We start from the raw sequence: 20,209 nt of genomic DNA, 5'->3' as shown, positions 1-20,209 counted from the left end.
CACCCAGAGGAGGAAAAGGAGGAAAAATGAAGGGAGTCATCCCGGTCTGACACGTCGGCTTTGGCACCCACCGGCGTGCCGGCCCGGCGGTCACCCCTGTTGCCTAACACGGTGAGCACTTCATCTCTAGTGTTTCATGGGGTCGGCCAGAGGGAGCAGCGACCAAAAGGACAAAAGAGCAGAATATTTGCACTTTTCACCCATCCGTTTCCCAAGTAAACATTCGAAGGTCTCCTTGCCGAGCGCCCCGCCTCACCCCTTCTCGGGGAGGGACAGGCTCGAGGATATAAGGGAGAGTCGATCCTGTAAGAAGACAACCGGGACATCGGCGATTCTAACGGTAGCCTCAAGACCCCACCGACTCCACCATGAAGCTGACCGTTGCCCTGGCCCTGGTCACCCTGGCCCTCTGCTGTTACTCCGCCACTGGTCAGTATTGTCGGTCGCCAACTATACCCGAGGGAGAGGGGCCCTTTCAATCAGTCGGTCGGTCAGTTGTATTTATTGAGCACTTACTGTGTGCAGAGCACTATACTAAGTCCTTGAGAGAGTTCAATATAACGATAATAATCATGATTATGGTACTTGTTCGGTGCTTACTATGTGCCAAGCACTGTTCTAAGCACCGAGGTAAATACAAGTTGATCAGGTTGGACACAGTCCCTGTCCCACATGGGGCTCACAGACTTAATCCCCATTTTACAGATGAGGGAACTGAGGTCCAGAGAAGCGAAGTGACTTGCCCAAGGCCACACAGCAGATGTGTGGGAGAGCCAGGATGAGAACGCAGGTCCTTCTGAGTCCTAGCCCCATGCTCTCTCCGCTAAGCCACGCTGCTTCTCACAAGACATCAGACACATTCCCTGCCCACAACAAGCTTACAGTCTAGAGGCCCCCTGACTTCCCGGACGTTAATTTCCAAAGGTTCAGAACAGAAGTAGAAAGGTCAAGAGTTCCCCGGGTGCGTCGGCGACGGCACCTGCTGCTTTGGAAGTCATTTTCCCAAGTCCTAGGTTGGGCCCCTCCTGTCCCCAATCTGGTACCTTCAGCCGGGGGGCAAGGAAGAGGGCCTGGAGAACTTGGCCTCCCCTTGGCCCTAAGTAGGAAGTGGGTCCAGCGGGCAAAGCAGGCCGGGTCCTCAAGAGCCAAAGTGACCTCTTTAACAAAGGCTATAGGACTTCAGCAGAACCGTAAGCTGTAGACTGTAAACTCTTGCTAACTGTGGGACTTTTTATGCTATTTGTGAAGCACTTACTATATGCCAGGCCCTGTTCTAAGCGCTGAGGTAGATACAAGGTAATCAGGTTGGACACAGTCCATGTCCCACATGGGGGATCACGGTCACTCATTCATTCCTAGCAGAGTGCTGGGCACATAGTAAGCACTTATCAAATACCATCATTATCATTATTCAGTCGAATTTATTGAGTGCTTACTGTGTGCAGAGTACTGTAGTAAGCGCTTGGGAGAGTACGCTATAACAATAAATAGACACATTCCCTTCTTCTAGGCTGCGCAAGCTCCTTGTTATATCGTACTCTCCCAAGCGCTTGGTATAGTGCTCTGCACATAGTCAGCGCTCCATCAATATCATTGATTGATTGATTGATTGATTGATTAAGCAGGCCACCCACCTCCCTCTATCTCCCCTCAAGCCATAAGGTTAAATAGGTTCCATCCAGTTCATATGACAATCGATCGATCAATCAATCAGTGGTATTTATTGAGCCCTTACTGTGTGCAGAGCACTGTACTAAGCTGTTGGGTGAGTCCTATAGACTGTAAGCTCATTGTGGGCAAGGAGCGTGTCTTATATTGTTATATTGTACTCTCCCAAGTGCTTAGTACAGTGCTCTGCACAAAGTAAGTGTTCAATAAATACCACTGACTGCGATATAACAGAATTGGTAGACACGTTCTCTGCCCAGAATGAGATCACTGGGAGGGCCGACTGGCCTCTCAGCGATGTCCCTGTTGGCCGGAGGGCATTATGAACAGCTGGACGTATAGAGGGGAAAAGGAGACGCCGGATAAATCCGGCTCTTCAGGTCCCTGGGCCTTCTGGAGATTGGAGAGGGTTCCTATCCCTTGGAAAATTTGTTCTGGGAAGACAAAAATCTCATTAGGGTCAGTGGCAAATTTACAGGTTTCGCTGCAACTCCATTTAAACGAAAGTAAGGAAAGCATGTGTGCTTTGCTCTTGGTATTTTCAATTTATAAAAGATGCTCTTAAAAAATACAAATCCCCTAGCGGGTTTTCCTCTGGCCTAGAGCAGAGGGATGACATTTTTGAGCCAGACCGGTTCAGAAAGTAGTGAGCTCTTGAAATGGTCTCTGGGGTTGGCACTAAAGGAAAAATAGGACCTGGGAGTCAGCAGGACCTGGGTTCTAGTTCTGGCTCTGCCTCGTGACTGCTCTGTGACCTTGGGCAAGCCACTTCTTGGTGCCTCAATTCCCTCATCTGTAAAATAGGTATTAAGGCTGTGACCCCTGTGTGGAAGAGGGACTGTGTCCAACCCCATTTGCTTTTATCCACCCCAGGGCTTAGTACAGTGCTTGGCACACAGTAAGAGTTTAACGAGTGCCATAATTATTATTATTAGAGTAAACTCTTAACAAATATCATAAAAAAAACTAAAAAGAAAAAAGCCCTCTTTATTTACTCAAGGGGAGAGGAGAATGAGAATGGAGGTACACGTTTTAAGCAAGACTTGCAGAGAGTGTAAAAAGTTACATCCCCACAGCTTTTGTTTTCAAGCCTTCCCTCCCACCAGGCTGCCCGGAAAGGACGGGAAATAAGCCAAGTCGACCTTCTTTATTCTCCGGGTTTAAAGGCAAGAAAACTGGAAATAATTCCCCCAGTCTCAGCAGCGGGCCCGGATAACCTGCCCCGGGGTGACAGAGGGTTCCGAAGAAACGCGATTGTTTGATATTTCCGTTTCAGCTTCCTCTGGCGTCTGCCCAGTCTTCCTTGATATTGTGAACAAGCTTTTCACTGGCACTTTCCGGGAGTATCTCCAGTCACTCCAACCTTACCATCCCACGGAGGCGATGATAGAAGCGGTGTCTGAACTGAAAGGCCTGGTGAATCTCCTCTCCCCGGAACACAAAGCTACCGTCCTGCAACTGATGGTGAGGTCTACCTGGGGTTTCGTATTTATGGTATTTATTAGGCGCTTACCGTGTGCCAGGCACTGTTCTAAGCACTGGGGTAGATACAAGCTGATTAGGTTGGACACAGTCCCTGTCCCACATGGGGCTCACAGTCTTCATCCCCATTTTACAGATTAGGGGTGAACCGAGGCCCAGAGAAGTGAAGTGACTTGCCCGAAGTCACATGGCAGACAAGTGGCAGAGCCGGGATTAGAACCCAGGTCCTTCTGACTCCCGGGCCCGGGCTCTAGCCACTAGTCCCCACTGGGGTGTGTCCGTCACTGGGCTGGCCCGGGATCCGGGAGGCCCAGATGGTCGGGAATTGGTTTCACAAGCCATTGGGCTGATGTCATTCCCTCATTTGAAATGCTCGTACTATACGATTATTTGAAGCAGAAGGAGAAGTTTCACAATTGAAATCTCCCCCCTCCACTTCGGCAGTGTGGGGAAGCAAGCACAATAACGCAGCAGGGCGTGGGCCTCTGCAGAAAAAAAAAGGAAAGAGAAACCGGTTGGACCCTAGAAAGGTCCAAGGCCAAGACCGGGTCCTTCCAGTCTAGGGTCCTGGCCCCGGCTGCTCGTTGGGGGACTGGGATTTAGCAGTGTCGGATCAGAACATCTCCATCTAACATGCCCCTCTTCTCTCCTTTGCTTCTTCCAGGGGAATATAGTGTTCAGCAAGGAATGCGGCGGCCTCCCGCCCAAATAAGCTTCCAGGCTCCCGCCCCCATCTCCCCGGCTCCACGCTGACTCTCTTGGTCCGGACTTCCACCTCTCACTAAGTGCCTTTTCCCCACCCCCTTCACTAATCCTGATACTGTCCCCCTGCTAGAATCCTCCGCAATAAACAAAGGCTTCATTAAATGCACATGAGCCCCGGGTCCTCACCTGATGGGGAGGAGGGGGCCGGGGGGAAAAGGAGAGGGGGAACCCTGGGTCCAGAGAGCGTGGCAGTCACCTGGGCCCCAGGAGGAAATCAGCAGAGGAGGAGTGGACACATCCCGCACAAGTGGAAGGAGGAGGTGATGTCAACTCACTGGGGGCAGGAAACATGATTGCTAATTCTGTAGTATTGTGCTCCCTCAAGCACTTAGTTCAGTGCTCTGCACATAGTAAGTGCTCAGTAATGACCGTTGGTTGATTGACTGAAGGAAGAGAGGGGATGGGGAGAGGGGAAAGAAGGAAGGCGAAGGAATCGTCTTCTCAGACTCTGAGGGGACCACGGACAAGGCCTTCAGCTGAGACTTTTTTCTGTGGTCTTTGTTAAGCGCTTACAAGTCAGTCAACTGTATTTATTGAGTGCCTTCTGTGTGCAGAGCACTGTACTAAATACTTAACAGAGAACAGTATAACAATATAACCGCTACATCTCTTGCCCATGTGCCAGGCACTGTACTAAGCACTGGGATAGACACAGTTAATCAGGTTGGATCCATTCCATGTCCTACATAGGGTTTACAATCTTAATCTCCATTTTACAGATGAGGTAACTGAGACCCAGAGAAGTGAAGTGACTTGAGCAAGGTCACACAGCAGACAAGTGGCGGGTCCTTATGACTTTCAGGCCCGTGCTCTTGCCACTAGGCCACGTTGCTTCTCTAACTTAACATGGGAAAGTCACAGGGCAGCCAAGGGTCGAGGGTTCAGTGGGGGAACCCAGGAATAAGGGCCCCCCAAATCCCATTTAAAGGACTCGGATCACCAGCGGATTGGAGCCTCTAATCCAGGGTCCGTGTCAACGGAACTGACTGAAGGCCCACTGGGAGTAGAGCCTGGCAGCAGAAGCAGAAGTAGACCCTGGGTTACCTGCAGACCTGATTACCTTGTATTTACTCCAGCGCTTAGAACAGTGCCTGGCACATAATAAGTGCTTAACAAATACCATTATTATTATTATTAACAAATACCACAGAAAAAAAGAAGAACCAGGCACAGAGTTAGTTCTTAACAAATGCCACAAAAGTAAAAAAAAAAAGAAGAACCAGAGAGAGCGGGAAGAAATGGGCCGGGGTGAACAGATAAATCACTGTCAATTTAATCAACTGGTAAACACATAAAACCAGTAAAAATTTCAGTCTGTTCTAGAGAAGCAGCATGGCTTAGTGGAAAGAGCACGGGGTTGGGAGTCAGAGGTCATGGGTTCGAATCCCGGATCCGCCGCTATCAGCTGTGTGACTTTGGGCAAGTCACCTAACTTCTTTGTGCCTCAGTTCCTTCATCTGTAAAATGGGGATTAATATTGTGAGCCCCACGTGGGACAACCTGAATACCTTGTATCTACCTCAGTGCTTAGAACAGTGCTTGGCACATAGTAAGCACTTAAATACCATCATCATTATCATTATTATTATTACTCTGATGGGGGGAAGCCACAGCCAATAAGTGGCTAGTATTCTAGGGTTAAGAGTACGGCGCTTTACAGAAGCAGCATGGCCTAGTGGAAAGAGCATGGGCTTGGGAGTCAGAGAGACCTGGGTTCTAATCCTAACCCTGCAACTTGTCTGCTGGGTTACCTTAGAGAAGGAGCATGGCCTAGTGAATAGAGCACGGGCCTGGGAGTCAGAAGGACCTGGGTTCTAATTCTGGCTTCGCCGCTTGTCGGCTGAGTGATCTTAGGCAAGTCACTTCATTTCCTCTGTGCCTCAGTTCCCTCATCTGTAAAATGGATATTAAGACTGTGCGCCCCATTTAGGACCGGGACTGCATCCAACCCAATTATTTTTATCTACCCCAACTCTTAGTACAATGCCTGGAACATAATAAGCACTTAACAAATACCACAATTCTTAATATTATTATTACCTTAGGTAAATCATCTCTCTGGGCCTCAGTTACCTCATCTGGAAAATGAGGATTAAGACTGTGAGCCCCACGTGGGGCAGGGACTGTTTCCAACCCAATTAGCTTGTATCTACCCCAGCGCTTCATACAGGATCATGGCTCAGTGCAAAGAGCCCAGGCTGGGGAGTCAGAGGTCTTGGGTTCAAATCCCGGCTCTGCCGCTTGTCAGCTGTGTGACTTTGGGCAAGTCGTTTCACTTCTCTGGGCCTCAATTACCTCATCTGTAAAATGGGCATTAGAACTGTGAGCCCCACGTGGGACAACCTGATCACCACCTTGTATCCTCTCCAGCGTTTAAAACAGTGCTTTGCACATAGTAAGCACTTAACAAATGCCATCATCATCATCTGTAAAATGGAGATTGAGGCGGTGAGCCCCACATGGGACAACCTGATTACCTTGTATTTACTCCAGCGCTTAGAACAATGCTTGGCACATAGTAAGCGCTTAACAAATCCCATAATTATCATTATTATTAACAAATACCACAAAAAAAGAAGAACCAGGTACACAGTTAGTTCTTAGCAAATATCACAAAAGGAAAAAGAAGAAGAACCAGAGGGAGCGGAAAGAAATAGGCCGGGGTGAACAGATAAATCACGCTCAATTTAATCAACTGGTAAATCCATGGTGCAGAGGGGGTTGTGAGAATGGCAGGCCTGGGAAGGTGGAGGATGGCCGGGGATTATCACTGCACCCAGGGTGCGGCGGGTGGGAGGGCTCATCATTTCACGGGGACGACAGAAAGCCCGGGGCTGGCCCTGGCCACGCTCTTCCATCGAGACAAACCCGGACCCCCTCCCAGGAAGGTGACCCAGCCCTTCAGCTCCACCCTCCCCAAGGCTCAGGCAGAAGGTGTTGAGCCAGGAGAGGGTGAAGAAGAGGTTAGGACCAGGGCAGGTCTCTTGTTCAGCAGCTTGACATTGCCCCTCTTATTCAGTGAGCGTCTGGGGTCCCCTGGATTAGGCGTCAATCACATCCCAGGCCCCACCTCTGGGTTGAGACTCCAGGAGGATTCAAGGTTGTTTCTGAACCATCCACACCCACTTCTTTCCCCTGGGTCTCCTTTTTTTTTTTTATGGTATTTGCTCAACGCTTACTGTGTGCCTGGCACCGTAGTATGACCTGGGGTAGATCCAGGATAATCCGGTTGGACGCGGTCCCTGTCCCACGTAGGGCTCACAGGATTGATCCCCGTTTTACAGATTAAGCAACTGAGGCACAGAGGAATTAAGTGATATGCCCAAGGCCAAACAGCACACAAGTGGCGGAGCAGGGGTTGGAACTCCCAAGCCTGTGCTCTCTCCACCAGGCCACATTGTTTCCCTCCTATGCACGGCCTAGTGGATGGAGCATGGGCCTGATAGTCAGAAGATCATGGGTTCTAATTCCCGCTCTGCCACTTGTCTGCTGTGTGACTTTGGGCAAGCCACTTAACTTCTCTGGGCCCCAGTTCCCTCATCTGTAAATGGGGATTAAGACTGTGAGCCCCATGTGGGACAAGGATGGAGTCCAACCCTATTTGCTTGTGTCCACCCGCTCTTTCTACGGTACTTGGCACATACTGTTTAACAAATACCACAATTATTATTATGGACTGAATGTCTTTCCTACTGACATTTATTCTGATCTTGCCTCCTGGGGTCGATTGCCGAGGCGCACCCTAATAACTTCAAGAACCATCATGAATCATTAATCGATCAATCAATCCATAGTATTTATTGATCACTTTCAGGTCAAGCCCTTGGAAGACCTGTGTGACCTTGGACAAGTCACTTAACTTAGAGAAGCAGTGTGGCTCAGTGGAAAGAGCCTGGGCATGGGAGTCAGAGGTCATGGGTTCGAATCCCAGCTCTGCCACTTGTCAGCTGTATGACTGTGGGCAAGTCACTTAACTTCTCTGGGCCTCAGTGACCTCATCTGTAAAATGGGGATTAACTGTGAGCCTAGCATGGGCCAACCTGATTCCCCTGTATCTACCCCAGTGCTTAGAACACTGCTCTGCATATAGTAAGCGCTTAACAAATACCAACAGTATTATTATTATTCTCTGTGCCTCAGTTACCTCATCTGCAAAATGGGATTGAGACTGTGAGCCACCACGTGGGACAACCTGATGACCTTGTATTTACCCCAGCGCTTCGAACAGTGCTTGGCACATACTAGGCGCTTAACAAATACCATAATTATTATTAGTACTATTATTAACAAATACAAAAAAAAAAGGAAGAACTAGAGGGAGCAGTTCCTCCACATACCACAAAGTTGGGAGACTTGTTTATAGTTTAGAGGGGTTAAAACTGCAGATGTAGGCGTTGCTCTCCCTGGAATGGATTCTGGAATTCCGGAATGGAGGGGACCCCCTCTCCAGAACTAAGTATTCTGTCCTGGAAACAGTCAAACTCTGAACAAAGCAAAAATGGCTAAAAGGAAATGTTGATTTTCTCTATCATTACCTGTCCTCCTTTCTAGACCGGGAGCACCATGAGGGACCGGGACTGTGTCCAACCTGATTAGCCTGTACTTACCCCAGCGCTTAGGGCAGTGCTTGGCAGGTGGTAAGTGCTTAACAAATACCCTCTTCATCATCATCAGGATCTGCCTCCCTTCCCCAGGAAGGGCTCGGGCTGCAGCCCGCTCTCCCGCCCCCTCGCACAAACACCCCCAGCTGAGTCAGGCCGGCTGAAGCAAGCGGCAAAGCTGGGCGGGGTGTCCTTTCAGCTCCAGTGCTCTGGGGCAGCCCAGGGTTTAAGACAGGGTTAAAACTGTGGACCTCCAAACCATGGCTTTTGAATTGGTCTCCCCTAATCAATCAATCTGTGATATTTATTAATAATAAATAAGAATTAAAGTATTCATTAAGCAGCGTGGTTTAGTGGAAAGAGCACAGGCTTGGGAGTCAGAGGACGTGGGTTCTAATCCGGGCTCCACCACTTGCCTGCTGAGAGACCTTGGGCAAGCCACTTAACTTCGATGGGCCTCAGTTACTTCATCTGTAAAATGGGGATTAAGACTGCGCTCTTAATGGGACAAACTGATTACCTTGTATCTACCCCAGCGCTTAGAATGGTGCTTGTCATAGAGTAAGCACTTAACAAATACCATTCTTCTTATTATTATTATTGTGTGCTTACTTCGTGCCAGGCACTGTACTAAATGCCGGGGTGAGGACAGGCAAATCGGGTTGGACACAGTCCCCGTTCCACGTCGGGCTCACAGTCTTCATCCCCATTTTACAGATGAGGTAACTGAGGCCCAGAGCAGTGAAGCAAATTGCCCAGGGTCACACAGCAGACAAGGGGCAAAGGTGGGATTAGAACCCAAGACCTGCTGTCTCACAGGCCCATGTTCTATCCACAACACCATGCTGTTTCTCTAGTTTTAGGGAGCTTTCAGCAGAGCCCTGTGTTAAGAGCTCAAGAGAGGACAATCAAGTAAGTAGACACAATCCCTGTCCTCAAGAGTTTACTGTTGAGCTTCTGATTCCAGGCCTCTCTTCACCCCACTTTTTCATGGCCCAATCCTGCCCTCAGTAGGAGTTCCTGGATTCCACTGGTGGGATAATAATCATAATAACTGTGATATATGCTAAGCGCTTACATGGGGTAGATACAAGATAAGTAGGTTGAGCACAGTCTCTGTTCTACACGGGGCTCACAATCAAAGGCAGGGGAGGAACGGGTATTGAATCCCCATTTTATGGATGAGGAAACTGAGGCCCAGCAAAGTGAAGTGACTTTGCTCAAGGTCACACAGCGGACAAGTGGCGGAGCCGGGATTAGAACCCAGGTCCTTCTGACTCCCAGACCTGGGCTCTGGCCACTAGTCCACGCTGCTTCTCTGGAGGGAGCTTGAAGGCCCAGGTCACTGACATGGCAAAGGCCGGCTCTCGGGGATCCTGAACTGTAATTCAGTAATAAATCTGTAATTTATTTATTTCTGTTAATGTGTCTCCCCACCTAGACTGTGAGTTCGTCGTGGGCAGGGAATGTGTCTGTTTATTGTTCTATTGTACTCTCCCAAGTGCTTAGTACAGTGCTCTGCACCCAGTAAGCGCTCAATAAATACGATTGAAAGAATTAATGAATGAGTGACTCAGCCAGATGGACTTTGTTCCCCTCCCCGATGTGACGGAAGACAACGGGCAAGAAGAAATGCCACTGGAGTCAGGCCAGCGATCCCATCTGCCTCCTGAGCTACATCAAAGAGTGGTTGGAGGAATGGTGTAGAAGCTCGGTTAGGCTTTTAGTTCCTCCACTTCCACGGGAGGATCAAAAGGAGGAACTGATGTCATTCACCGGGGGCCGTCCTCTCGGAAAGCGACTCCCTACGGGGGAACTCACTGAAGAAACAGCTGAGAATGGGCGGACGGAGGGAGGCAGGGAGCCAGAGAGTCAAAGGCCGCGAAGGGAACACAGGCCGGGAGTTTAAAGGATCTGGGTTCTAGTCCCAGATCCGCCACCTGTGTAACCGTGGGCAAGTCACTTCATTCTCTGTGCCTCAGTTACCTCATCTGTAAAATGGAGATTAAGACTGTGAGCTCCATGTGGGACGGGGACTGTGTCCAGCATGATTACCTTGTATCTACCCCAGTGCTTAGAACAATGCTTGGCACAGATTTATGATATTTTTACGGTATCTGTTAAGCGCTTCCTATGTGCCAGGCACTGTTCTAGGCCCTGGGGTAGGTACAAGTTAAGTTCCCCCCGATTTGGGCCCCATTCCTCCTATTCTGAAACTCCACGAGGCTGAGGGAAAAGGCCGAGGAGACGGACACTTCTTTCTTAGGGGTCTCAAACAAAGAACAGAGGAGGAGGAAAAGAGTGGGGACACGAGGAGGACCAGCCTTCCCCGTTCGGCTGGAGCTGGACCTGGAAAAATTGGCGAGAAAGCTAAGGAAGCAGCAGCCCCATGGGGAACCCGGCAGAGAGCGAGTGCAGAGTGGGTGATTCAAGCTATAAAAATCAAGTCCGACTGACGGCCGTGAAGCGCCATCGGGCCAAAAACAGACTAACTCCAGGGAGGTCGGAAAAAGGGCACATGGAATGAAGGGCTGGAGGGACAGTGACCAATCAGGGAGAGGAAATAAAGGAAGATCAGATGGGAGAGATGGGAATCTTCCCAACGCTGGGTCTCCTGGGGAAGGGAGGGGAGACTATGGTTTGGCATAGTGCAACACGACTTAGTGGATAGAGCACCGGTCTGGCAGATAGAAGGTCCCAGGTTCCAATCCCGGCTCCGCCACTGGCCTGCTACGTGACCTCGAGCAAGTCTCTTCACTTCTCTGGGCCTCAGTTACCTCATCTGTAAAATGGAGATGAAAACTCTGAGCCCCATGTGGAACATGGTTCAACTTGATTAGCTCGCATCTACCTCAGTGCTTTTTAACATGGCTGGCACATAGTAAGAGTACCAAAAAAAACACCAAACCTTTGACCCAGAGAAAATCCTGCCTGCTCTGACCCAAACTGACCAACTGGCAGGAGGGGCAGATCTGAGGGACTGGGGACTTTTGGTGCAGTGGATAGAGCACAGACCTGGAAGTCAGAAGGTTGTGGATTCTAATCCCCGCTCTGCCACTTGTCTGCTGCGCGACCTTGGACGGGACACTTCCCTTCTCTGTCCCTCAGTTACCTCACCTATAAAATGCGGATCAAGGACAGCATCCAACCCGATTTGCTTCTATCCACCCCAGCACTCAGTACAATGCCTGCAACGTAGTAAGCAGTTAACAAATACCGTAATTATTCTTATTGTTTGAGGCAATAATGCCAATGCCAGCCCCCCCCCCCCCCCCGCCCACCAGCCCAGAAATCAAAATCTCTGCAGTGGAGGCCAACAGAGGCCTCTCGCAGGCCAGGGAACATGAATGCTATTTTCCCCAGCCACTCGGCCTCATTCCTGGATCTCCTGGGCAGCACTAGAACTGGGCGGTCCGGCTCTCTTCTACCCGTAGCTGGAAAGGACCAGAAAAAGGCAGCGGGAGCTGGAGGCCGCACCCATGGTCGCCCACCCACCCAAGGTCGGGAAGCTGGAAGCAAAAACTGCAGCACGGATGGGTGGTCCGGAGGACTCTGCCTCCTCTCCGGGGGCCAAGCTGGAAGGACGAAGCAATATGACTTAACCAGCCTTTCCCGCCAGCAGCTTCCAGCTCATCCTGTCCCTCCCCTTCTCAGAACCCTGCAGGACTACAGACGGACAAATTAAAAATGGATCCCGTGGTCTTCGGGTGGATTAAATTAAACGTGGATCCCATGGTAACCTCCCACCTCCTCACCTGCATGGTTGGTTTTTTTTTTAAGGGTCTCGTTAAACGCTTACTACATGCCAGACGTTGTACTAAGCGCAGGAGTAGATACAAGCTAATCAGATTGGCCACAGTTCACATCCCACGTGAGGCTCACAGTCTTAATTCCCATTTTACAGAGGCACAGAGAAGTGAAGTGATTTGCCCAAGGTCACACAGGAGACAAGGGTGTGACTTTGTCACACACACACACACACACACACACATAAAGCAGTGTCGCCTTGTGGATAGAGCTCGGACCTGTGAGTCAAAAGGACCTGGTTTCTGGTCCTGGCTCTGCCACTTGCCTGCTGTGTGACCCTGGGCTAGTCACTTCACTTCTCTGTGTCTCAGTTACCTCATCTGTAAAATGGGGATGAAGACTGCGAGCCCCTTGGGGGACATGGCCTGTGTCCACCCTGATGACTTTGTTCTACCCCAGCGCTTAGAATAGTGCCTGGCACATAGTAAGCGCTTGAAAAATACCATTTGAAAAAAAAAGTGGCACAGCCGAGCTAGGACCCAGACCCTTCTGAATGTCTCTGTCTTCATCTCCTGCAAAACTTGAACTCAGCTCTCTTCTCTAACAGAGAAAAACCTCATAACCAGCCTTGTTCATGACTCTCCCACCTACTCTCCTCCTATTATTATGATTATTTTATTTTCCCCCAAGCACTTAGTAGAATGCTCTACACCCAGTAAGCACTCAATAAACATAATTGAATGAATGCTACTACTACTACTAATAATAACAATAATAATAGTGATATTTGTTAAGCGCTTAGTATATAACAATTGCCATTGTTCTTGTCTGCCTGTCTCCCCCGATTAGACTGTAAGCCCGTCAAAGGGCAAGGACTGTATCTGTTGACGATTTGTCCATTCCAAGAGCTTAGTACAGTGCTCTGCACATAGTAAGAGCTCAGTAAATACTATTGAATGAATGAATAACAAGCACTGTTCTAAGCCCTGGGGAAGATACAAAATCATCAGGTCTCAGACTCAATAAATACAATAAAATGAATAAATGCGATTACTACTAATAATAACAATAACTGTGGCATTTGTTAAGCGCTTACTATGTGTCAAGCCCTTTTCTAAACCCTGGGAAAGATACACGATCAGCAGGTCAAACAATAAATATGATTGATTGAATGAATGAATGAATGAATGCTACTACTACTAATAATAATTATTATTATGATATTTGGTAAGCCCTTCCTACGTGTTGAGCACTGTTCTAAGCACTGGGGAAGACACAAGATCAGGTCAGGTCAGACAATAAATATGATTGAATGAATGAATGCTACTACTACTAATAATTATTATTATTATGGTATTTGGTAAGCCCTTCCTACGTGTTGAGCAGTGTTCTAAGCACTGGGGAAGATACAAGATCAGGTCAGGTCAGACAATATATACGATTGAATGAATGAATGCTACTACTACTAATAATAATTATTATTATTATGGTATTTAGTAAGCCCTTCCTATGTGCCGAGCACTGTTCTAAGCACTGGGGAAGATACAAGATCATCAGGTGAGACTCAGCCCCCGTCCCACACGGGGCTCACAATCCCCTCCGGATCTCTGCCCCAGACAGTGATCCGTTGACGGGGAGACCCTCTCCCAACGCTCCTCCTTCCCAAACAGCATCCCTTCTCCTCCTTCCCAGTTCCCTAAAAAGTGCCCCATTCCTTGAGCACCCAGTTTAGCCCCGAACCTCTTCACTCCACCCACTCCTGCAAATCAGTCAGTCGATCGTATTTATTGAGCGCTTACCGTGTGCAGAGTGCCGTTCTAAGCGCTTGGGAGAGTACACTATAACAATAAACCGACACATTCCCTGCCCACAACGAGCTTACAGAGGAGCAGCGTGGCTCAGTGGAAAAAGCATGGGCTTGGGAGTCAGAGGTCGTGGGTTCTAATACCGCTCCGCCATTTGTCTGCTGTGTGACCTTGGGCAAGTCACTTCACTTCTCTGAGCCTCAGTGACCTCATCTGTAAAAATGGAGATTAAAAAAAATGTGAGCCCCACGTGGGACAATCTGATTACCCTGTAACTACCCCAGTGCTTAGAACAGTGCCCTGCCCATAGTAAGCACTTAACAAATACCATAATTGTTATTATTAATGGACACAGCACGGGCATGGGAGTCAGAAGGACCTGGGTTCTAATCCCAGCTCCACCCCATGTCTGCTGTGTGACCTTGGACAAGTCACTTCACTTCTCTGGGCCTCAGTTACCTCATCTGTAAAATAGGGATTGAGAATGTGAGCCTCATGTGGAACACGGACGGCATCCAACCTGATTGACTTGTATCTATCCCAGTGCTTAGAACAGTGCTCGGCACATAGTAAGCTCTTGACAAGTACATAATTATTATTAGAGAAGGAGTTTACAGTCTAGAAGACTCAGGACAGTGTGTTCATAGGCATAGCATCTTTATTCTCTAGACAGTTTGTTGTGGGCATGAAACGTGTCTACCAACTCTCTTATTTCGTACTCTCGATCAATCGTATTCATTGAGCACTTTCTGTGTGCAGGTCACCGTACTGAGTTCCTGGGAGAGTACAACGCAACAATATTACAGACACCTTCTCTACCCACAATGAGCTTACAGTTTCGAGTGGGGGAAGCAGCCATCAATACAAATAAATAAAATGACAGATCTATACATAAATGCTCTGGGGATGGGGGAGGGGAAGAGCAAAGGGATAAATAAAATGACAGACAGCAAAGTGGATAGACCCCCGGCCTGGGAGTCAGAAGGTCGTGGGTTCTAATCCCGCATCCCCCACATGTCTGCTATGTGACCTTGGGCAAATCGCTTCCCATCTCTGGCCTTCAGTTCCCTCATCTGCAAAATGGGGCTCGAGACTGTGTCCAACCAGCTTTGCTTGGACCCACCCCAACACTCAGTACAGCGACTGACACATAATAAGTGCTTAACAAATACCACAATTATTATTATTATTATTACAAGTGCTTTGGGGCTGGGAGGAGGGAAGAGCAAAGGGATAAATAAAATGACAGATATAAACATAAGTGCTTTGGGGCTGGGAGGGGGCGAAGAGCAAAGGGAGCCAGTCAGGGTGACGTTTGGAAGCTCCCAAGGGCCGAGTCAGACTAGGTTTTGGTAGTAAGTAGGAAAGGGGGTGTTGGATAGAGAGGTCATTCATTCATTCATTCATTCAATCGTATTCATCGAGTGCTTACTGTGTGCAAAGCACTGTACTAAGCGCCTGGGAGAGTACAATATAACAACAAACGGACACATTCCTGCCCAAAACGTGCTCACGGTCTAAAAGAATCATGGCTCAATGGAAAGAGTATGTGCTTCGGAGTCAGAGGACACGGGTTCTAATCCCAATTCTGCCACAGAGAAGCAGCGCGGCTCAGTGGAAAGAGCACGGGCTTTGGAGTCAGAGGTCATGAGTTCGAATCCCAGCTCTGCCGCTTGTCAGCTGGGTGACTGTGGGCAAGTCACTTAACTTCTCTGTGCCTCAGTTACCTCATCTGTAAAATGGGGATTAAGACTGTGAGCCCCATGTGGGACAACCTGATTCCCCTATGTCTACCCCAGCGCTTAGAACAGTGCTCGGCACATAGTAAGCGCTTAACAAATACCAACATTATTATTATTATTATTATTAAAATGGGGATGACTGTGAGCCCCATGTGGGACAACCTGATTCCCGTGTCTACCCCAGCGCTTAGAACAGTGCTCTGCACATAGTAAGTGCTTAACAAATACCAACATTATTATTATTATTATTACTTCTCTGCTGTGTGACCTTGGGCAACCCCCTTAACTTCTCTGTGCCTCAGTTACCTCAACTGGGAATCAAGACTGTGAGCCCCACGTGGGACAACCTGATTACCTTGTGTCTACCCTAGCACTTAGAACAGTCCTTGACACATAGTAAGCACTTCACAAATGCCATAATTATTAGTTATTAATATAGAAGGGGAAGCAGGCATTAATATAAATAAATGTCAAATAAAAAGGTAGATAGATGATAGATAGATAGATAGATAGATAGATAGATAGATAGATAGATAGATAGATGAATTGATGGATGAGTGGACAGATTTGCATCCAGAATGAGGGCACGCTAGCTGAAGGCCCTGGATAAATCACATTAAGACAAACAAGCTAGCTCCAGCATAGCCTAGTGGAAATAGCTCAGTCCTGGGAGTCAGAAGACCTGAGTTCTAATCCCGGCTCTACCACTTGCCTGCTGTGCGACCTTGGGTAAATCTCTTGGGACTTCTCTGCTCCTCAGTTTCCTCATCTATAAAAGAGGAATTCAATCCCTGTTCTCCCTCCTACTTAGACTGTGAGCCCTGGGAGGGCTAGTGGCGGGTCCAACCTGATTATCTTGGATCTACCCCAGTCCTTGGGAGAGTGTTCATAATATAGTAAGGGCCGAACAAATATCACAATATTTATTATTGATTGACTCATACCACCCTCCCGAACTGATGAGTAGCCCCAGCGCCCTTAAATATATATCCATAATTTATTTATTTGCATTGACCTCTGTCTCCCCCGCTCTAGATTCTGAGTTCATGTGGGCAGGGAATGTGTCTCTTTAATGTTGTATTGTCCTCTCCCAAGTGCTTAGTACAGTGCTCTGCACACAGTAAGCGCTCAATAAATACTATTGAATGGGAGCTCGTTGTGGGCAGGGATTGTCTCTATTGCTGTATTGTATCCCAAGCGCTCTGCACACAGAAAGCGCTCAATAAATACTATTGAATGGGACCTTGTTGTGGGCCGGGATTGCCTCTCTCTATTGCTGTATTGTACTCTCCCAAGTGCTTAGTAGAGTGCTCTGCACACAGTAAGCGCTCAATAAATACTACCGAATGGGAACTTGCTGTGGGCAGGAATTGTCCCTATCGATGTATTGTCCTCTCCCAAGCCCTTAGTACAGTGCTCTGCCTACAGTAAGTGGTCAACAGATACAATTGAAATAATGAATGGATGGATGGATAATAATAATAATAATTACGTTGGTATTTGTTAAGCACTTACTATGTGCCAAAAATCACACAGCTGACAAGGGGCGGATGCGGGATTAGAACCCATGACCTCTGACTCCCAAGCCAAGGCTCTTTCCACTGAGCCACACTCCTTCTCTATCCAGTCATCCATTCATCCCTCCATCCATCCATCAACGTGGCTCAGTGGTAAGAGCCTGGGCTTAGGAGTCAGAAGTCATGGGTTCTAATCCTGCCACTTGTCAGCTGTGTGACTTTGGGCAAGTCACTTCACTTCTCTGGGCCTCAGTTCCCTCATCTGTAAAATGGGGATTAAAACTGTGAGCCCCACGTGGGACAACCTGATCACCTTGCATCCCCCCCAGCACTTAGAACAGTGCTTTGCACATAGTAAGCGCTTAACAAATGACATCATTATTAGGATGGATGGATGGATGGATGGATGGATGGATGGATGGATGGATGGCTCAATGGAAAGAGCCCGGGCTTGGGAGTCAGAGATCATGGGTTCGAATCCTGGTTCTGCCACTTGTCAGCTGTGTGACTGTGGGTGAGTCACTTAACTTCTCTGTGCCTCAGTTACCTTATCTGTAAAATGGGGATTAAGACTATGAGCCTCACGAGGGACAACCTGATTACCTTGTATCTATCCCAGCGCTTAGAACAGTGCTCTGCACATAGTAAGTGCTTAACAAATACCAACATTATTATTATGAATGAATGAATGGAGGGAGGGAGGGAGGGAGAGATAGATAAGCAGCGTGGCTTAGTGGAAAGAGCACAGGCTTAGAAGTCAGAGGTCATGGGTTCTAATCCCGGCTCTGCCACCTGTCAGCTATGTGACTTTGGGCGAGTCACTTCACTTCTCGGTGCCTCAGTGACCTCAACTCTAAAATGGGGATGAAGACTGTGAGTCCCACATGGGACAACCTGATTCCCTTGTATCTACCCCAGCACTTAGAACAGTGCTCGGCACATAGCAGGCACTTAACAAATACCAACATTATCATTATAATGGATGGAGGGAGGGAGGGAGGGAGGGAAAGAGGGAGGGATGGGTGGGTGGAGGGATGGGTGGATGGGTGGATGGAGGGATGGATGGATGGTTGGATGGATGGATGGATGGTTGGATGGATGGATGGATGGATGGATGGATGGATGGATGGATGGATGGATGGATGGATGGATGGATGGATGGATGGGAAGCAGTGTGGCTTAGTGGAAAGAGGACGGCCTTGGGAGTCAGAAGTCGAGGGTCTAATCCCGACTCCGCCACTTGTCTGCTGTGTGACCTTGGGCAAGTCACTTCACTTCTCTGTGCCTCGGTTACCTCATCTGTAAAAATGGGGATTAAAAAATGTGAGCCCCACGTGGGGCAATCTGGCTACCCTGTATCTCCCCCAGGGCTTGGAACAGTGCTCTGCACATAGTAAGCGCTGAACAAATACCATCATCATTATTATTATTATGGATGGATGGATGGATGGAATGGATGGATGGATGGATGGATGGATGGATGGATGGATGAGTCTTTCTGGAGGCACTTGGCTGAAGGCCATCGCAGGACTAGGTTTCAAAGGACGGGCAGTAGCGGGCGCTGGCCGCTGTGTGGCAGCAGAGGGCTAGGAGTAACTATGGGGGGGCGGGGGAGGCCGGAGGGCGGGGAGGGGAGGCCTTGTTGTGTAACCTCTGTCCCAAGAAAGCCAAAATTCATAAATAGAAAGGGAAAAGAGCTCTCCCACAGCCCCCAGGTCCCAGCTAATAATAATAATAATAATAACGTTGGTATGTGTTAAGCCCTTACTAGGTCCCGAGCACTGTTCTAAGCACTGGGGGAGATACGGGGTCATCAGGTTGTCCCACTTGGGGCTCACAGTCTTCATCCCCATTTTCCAGATGAGGTCACTGAGGCACCGAGAAGTCAAGTGACTCCCCCAGAGTCACCCGGCTGACAGATGGCGGAACCGGGATTGGAACCCGTCACCTCTGACTCCTAAGCCCGGGCTCTTTCCACTGAGCTCCGCGAAGACTCTGCCCACTGTGGTCTCCAAAGCTGGAGGTCCTCAGACCCCCACAGGTCAACTGGACTCCAGAGGTTGGCACTCCCAGGGAACGAGGACCTGAAATTCATTCAGTCGTATTTCTTGAGTGCTTACCGTGTGCAGAGTACTGTGTGTACTAAGAACTTGGGAAAGCACAGCGCAGCAATAGACCGTGACGTTCCCTGCCCACAACAAGCTTAGAGAGAAGCGGCGCGGTGCAGCGGAAAGGGCACGGGCTTGGGAGTCCGAGGTGACGCTGTGTGACGTGGGGCAAGTCACTTCACTTCTCTGGGCCTCAGTTCCCTCATCTGGAAAATAGGGATGAAGACTGTGAGCCCCACGTGGGACAACCTGATTACCTCGTATCTACCCCAGCGTTTAGAACAGCGCTCGGCACACAGTAAGCGCTTAACAAATACCGTCATTATTATTATTATTATTAGTCAGGGGGAGACGGACATCAATACGGATAAATAAAATGACAGATATGCACGTCAGTGCTATGGGGATTGAGGGGGAGAGCAAAAGGAACAAGACAGGGCGATGCAGAAATAATTATTATTATTGAATTGTACATTCCAAGCGCTTAGTACAGTGCTCTGCACATAATAAGCACTCGATAAATACCATTGAATGAATGAATTCCTATTATTATGGAATTCTTTAAGCGTTTACTATGTGCCAAACACTATTCTAAGCGCTGGGGCGGATACCAGGTAATCGTGTTGGACACGGTCCCCGGCATGGGGCTCACAGTCTTAATTCCCATTTTGCAGATGAGGGAACTGAGGCCCTGAGAAGTAAAGTGACTTGCCCGAGGTCACACGGCGGACACGTGGCGGAGCCGGGAACAGAAGCCGGGTCCTTCTGACTCCC

The 20,209-nt window shown here is 48.7% G+C and overlaps 1 protein-coding gene across 1 annotated transcript; it reads left to right on the top strand.

Moving 5' to 3' along the window:
- The first annotated feature begins 275 nt into the window (after window positions 1–275).
- Window positions 276–4,021, top strand: SCGB1A1 (secretoglobin family 1A member 1). Its single transcript, XM_001506116.6, has 3 exons — window positions 276–429; window positions 2,945–3,132; window positions 3,815–4,021. Exons 1-3 carry the CDS (start codon window positions 369–371, stop codon window positions 3,860–3,862), a joined length of 297 nt encoding a protein of 98 aa, XP_001506166.1. The 5' UTR covers window positions 276–368; the 3' UTR covers window positions 3,863–4,021.
- Window positions 4,022–20,209: the final 16,188 nt, after the last annotated feature.

The sequence above is a fragment of the Ornithorhynchus anatinus genome, chromosome 3 (genome assembly GCF_004115215.2).
Source record: "Ornithorhynchus anatinus isolate Pmale09 chromosome 3, mOrnAna1.pri.v4, whole genome shotgun sequence".
Classification (NCBI taxonomy): domain Eukaryota; kingdom Metazoa; phylum Chordata; class Mammalia; order Monotremata; family Ornithorhynchidae; genus Ornithorhynchus; species Ornithorhynchus anatinus.
The sequence above is the reverse complement of the archived record's forward strand: the minus strand, read 5'-3'. Positions and strand labels throughout refer to the sequence as shown.

Excerpts from the sequence above, each read along its gene's own strand:
- SCGB1A1 (XM_001506116.6), top strand. The coding sequence starts at position 369 with ATGAAGCTGACCGTTGCCCTGGCCCTGGTCACCCTGGCCCTCTGCTGT. Across the intron at positions 430-2,944 it reads CTGCTGTTACTCCGCCACTG|CTTCCTCTGGCGTCTGCCCA; the intron begins GTCAGTATTGTC and ends TTTCCGTTTCAG. Across the intron at positions 3,133-3,814 it reads CTACCGTCCTGCAACTGATG|GGGAATATAGTGTTCAGCAA; the intron begins GTGAGGTCTACC and ends TGCTTCTTCCAG.